This window comes from Limanda limanda, chromosome 21 (genome assembly GCF_963576545.1).
Source record: "Limanda limanda chromosome 21, fLimLim1.1, whole genome shotgun sequence".
Classification (NCBI taxonomy): domain Eukaryota; kingdom Metazoa; phylum Chordata; class Actinopteri; order Pleuronectiformes; family Pleuronectidae; genus Limanda; species Limanda limanda.
Window position 1 is genome coordinate 17482149 of NC_083656.1, and position 3879 is coordinate 17486027.

Here is a 3879-nt window from a genome sequence, read left to right on the forward strand (position 1 = left end):
TCAACTGCTCTTTCCGTCCGCCGCTCATACAAAACAGATTACACCCCCGCAGAGCAACACAGAGGCCTGTGGATGGGATGACGAGGTACTTTAAAACCGCGTGTTGCTGTGTGTGTGTGTTCTAACTGAGATGATGAGGCAGGTTATGGCGACTTGCAGCTGCTCAGTCTTCTTCAGAAAGTGTTATTTTCTGCACCTCAAACTCGACGCTGCTAAGTTTCTGTTCATGGAGTAAATATCAGATCAGTGGACTGCGTGTACCGACAGATGAGGCTATGTGCTGGTATGAACATGACAGAAGTCCAAGTGTTGCTGGTTTCACTGGGAGCAGTGACAGAGCGGCAGATTCATAAGCGGCTCTCTGGCACTCTGGGTTATGTAATGAGCATGTGGATGTGTGATTATATGTTGACGTGTGTGTGGTGAACACGTGGAAACGTTCCAGGATCTATAGAGTGAGGGTTGGGATTTGTCAGGTCCCACTTCTCAGGAGGAAAGAAAATAGAAACAATCACTAAGAATAATCACACTGCAGCAGGGACTGGATTTGCCAGAAAGAGCTGTTATTGGTTGTCTCTGTGTGTGTGTGTGTGTGTGTGTGTGTGTGTGTGTGTGTGTGTGTGTGTGTGTGTGAGTCTCAGCTCAGGCATCCCCCTGGCGAACAGCATCTAGAATTACTTAAGCCTTCACTGCAGATAATTAGCATTTTCAATGACTATCACACTGCAGATCAGAGCAGCAGACTGTGAGCTCCAACCTTGAACATAAATACCACATAGCTACGGTGGCCCAGAGGGTTGGAACACAACGCAAATACATTTCACAACACAACAGCATTTCATGGAGTGGGAAAAAAGAACAAATATTATTCTACCACCAATTAAAAATGTGTCTCGCCTTGTTTCTTCACAGTGACACCAGCCTTTAGCTGCTGCGGCTCTTGTTCTGCCTGAGCGTCCATTCCCCAGTTTTTCCGATTGGCTCCATCTCCTGAAATTGTCCCCAGCATGAGCTCCTCTCCGCTGGTGTCCCGAGCTAACATGGACATCCTGGATGAGCTGCAGCTGATCGCAGCCCAGAACCTGGAGAGGCTGGAGGTCAACAAGTACTACGAGGTGATCAGGGAGCTGGGCAAAGGCACCTATGGCAAGGTGGACCTAGTCATCCACAAGATCAGAGGTAAGGGGATGAACACACATGGACAAAAGAATGCGCTGCTTTAATATTAAATACTTGGTTTCGAAGAACAAAACTGTATCTGTTCTTTCCCCCAAAGGCACAAAAATGGCTCTGAAGTTCCTGAAGAAGAAAACCACCAAGCTGAAGTCGTTTCTGCGGGAGTACAGCATCTCGCTCTACCTGTCTCCCTGCCCCTTCATCATCAACATGTTCGGCATCGCCTTTGAAACCGACGAATACTTTGTGTTCGCACAGGAGTACGCTCTGGCAGGAGACCTCTTCGATATCATTCCTCCACAGGTATAAACATCTCATGCATTAGACTCAAGGCAACTCAAAGTGCTTTACAGTACGTTTTTTGCCATTCACCCATTCACACTCCTAACCGCCTTATGTTGTCTTGTGGTCTTCTTCTGTCTCAACTTTTGCTGCTGCTTGGCTAAGTGTTACCCGACACACATTACCACAGCAGACGTTCCAATGGTGTACAAGGCAGAACAACATAATGTTAAAAATGTTGATTTGCAAAACACGTGCCCAGCTCAGTGTATGCATTTTCTTTACGCACCTTGGGAAGTGGTGCAGTGCAGTGGTTAGCACTGTCGCTCACAGCAAGATGGTTCCTGATATAGATTCCTGTTTGGATGGTGTCTTCCTGTGTGGAGTTTATAGGTTCTCCTCTTGTCTGTGCAGGCTTTCTCTGGGTTCACCTAGGGTTAGGTTAATTGGAGACTCTAAATTGACAGTAGTTGGGAGTGGTTCTTTATCTCTATATGTTGGCCTTATGATACGCTGGTGACTCGCCCAATGTCAGCTAGGAATCGCTCCAGTTCCCCCCTGCTAGCTATAATATAATGGTACAGATAATGGATAGACTCCACTCAGATCTGTTCCCTCTCTCAGGTTGGTCTTCCAGAGGCAGTGGCAAAGCGCTGCGTGCACCAAGTAGCCATCGCTCTGGACTACCTGCACTGTAAGAAGCTGGTCCACAGGGACATCAAGCCCGAGAACATCCTCATTTTTGACAGAGAGTGCCGCAAGGTCAAGCTGTCCGACTTTGGCATGACCCGCCGAGCTGGCTCGCCCGTGAAAAGAGTGAGTACCAGGTTTATTTTGAGACTTGTCTATTATGTAGCAGCTTGTTGCAGCTTTAACCTGCTGACCTTCTCCTCTAGGTGAGCGGCACCATCCCCTACACGGCCCCGGAACTCTGCGATGTGTCCCGCCACGAGGGCTTCTGCGTGGACTACAGCACCGACGTCTGGGCCTTCGGCGTGCTGCTCTTCTGCATGCTGACCGGCAACTTCCCCTGGGAGAAGGCGCTGCCCTCCGACTCCTTCTATCAGGAGTTCATCCGCTGGCAGAGGAGGAGGACGAACACGGTGCCGTCCCAGTGGAGGCGCTTCACCGAGCAGGCCCTCCGCATGTTCCGCCGGCTGCTCTCCGTGGAGCAGGACCGCCGCTGCTCCGTCAAGGAGGTGTTCGGCTACTTCAGCCACTCCTGGATGCTGGACACGGAGAACAACAACAACAACGGCAACAGCAACACAGGAGGCGGAGGAGGTGGAGAGAGGGTTGGTGGGGGAGGAGGAGGAGGAGGAGGAATCGTGCAAGGCGAGGTGAATGGCACCACCTCATCGTCGTCTTCGGGCGAGGAGGATGAGGAGCTGCTGGTGGAGCGGATGAAGCAGCAGACTCTGTCCCCTCTCTCTCCCATGTCGCCTGTGGCGGTGGAGCGGGGGAGCGGCGGCGGCGCCAAGGGCGGGTTGATGGAACAGGTCAACGGCCACCATTTCGTGCCCGTCTCCACCAACAGTTCAGTGTCGTCCACCAACAGCTACGATCGAATGCCGCGAGAGAGCAGTTCACCGGGCGGCCGCATGCTGGTGGCCACGCCCATCGAGATCTGCGTGTGAGCGTGTCCGGATGTTGCCGTCACAGACTCACCACACCACACGTTTATACCTCCCTCCCAACCACATAGATGTGCATGCCTGGAAGACGAAACAATCAGACGTACACGGGTCCCGTTGTAAACATCCTGAGAGCGGCACAGCACAGAAAGTCTTTGTCGAGCACGTACATCGCTCACGAGTTTAAAAAAACACTTTGGATTCAATGACGAGCCGGAACACAGTTTTTGTGAAACCCAGAGGAAGAAATGAGAAATTGCTTCCATTAGAGATTCTGTCACATCGGAGAAGAAGACCAAAATGTATTTCTTAAAGCAATACTTCCAGCAAAAAATGAAAGGAAAAGAAATAAAGACAGAAAGCGGCAGAACGCTGTGGGACATCTTCAAGACGTCAAAGGATTTGTATTTTTGAAGATGCAGAGTTCAAGGAACCACCCTGTTAGATAAAAAAAGAAAAAGAAACGAGTGAACATTTGTTTTAAATGTGTCACGTGTAATGTGAACGTGTGAGTGTATCACTGTATGAATCTAAAAGAAGTGGATTTATTTTTGCTTTGAGGATTTTCTTATTTATTGGAATCTAAAAAGACTACACACTATTTTTTCTATTGTTTTCTTTTGTAAAGTAGCTCTCTTTCTTTTCTTGTCATTATGATTTGGTGTATCGGCGTAGCTGTGCCACACCCACTTCTCTGTACAACACGTGGTTGGCTGCTGTACATATTGGTGTCAGTACATTATGTTTGAGTTGTGACCAGTGGTTTCCAGATGTAATATTTCCCCTC

General features: G+C 49.2%; 1 protein-coding gene across 1 annotated transcript; it reads left to right on the forward strand.

The window, feature by feature from the left end:
* The first annotated feature begins 1007 nt into the window (after window positions 1–1007).
* On the forward strand, window positions 1008–3095 carry bsk146 (brain specific kinase 146). The gene is made up of 5 exons (XM_061095475.1): window positions 1008–1179; window positions 1277–1479; window positions 2083–2274; window positions 2355–2715; window positions 2794–3095. Exons 1-5 carry the CDS (start codon window positions 1008–1010, stop codon window positions 3093–3095), a joined length of 1230 nt encoding a protein of 409 aa, XP_060951458.1.
* Window positions 3096–3879: the final 784 nt, after the last annotated feature.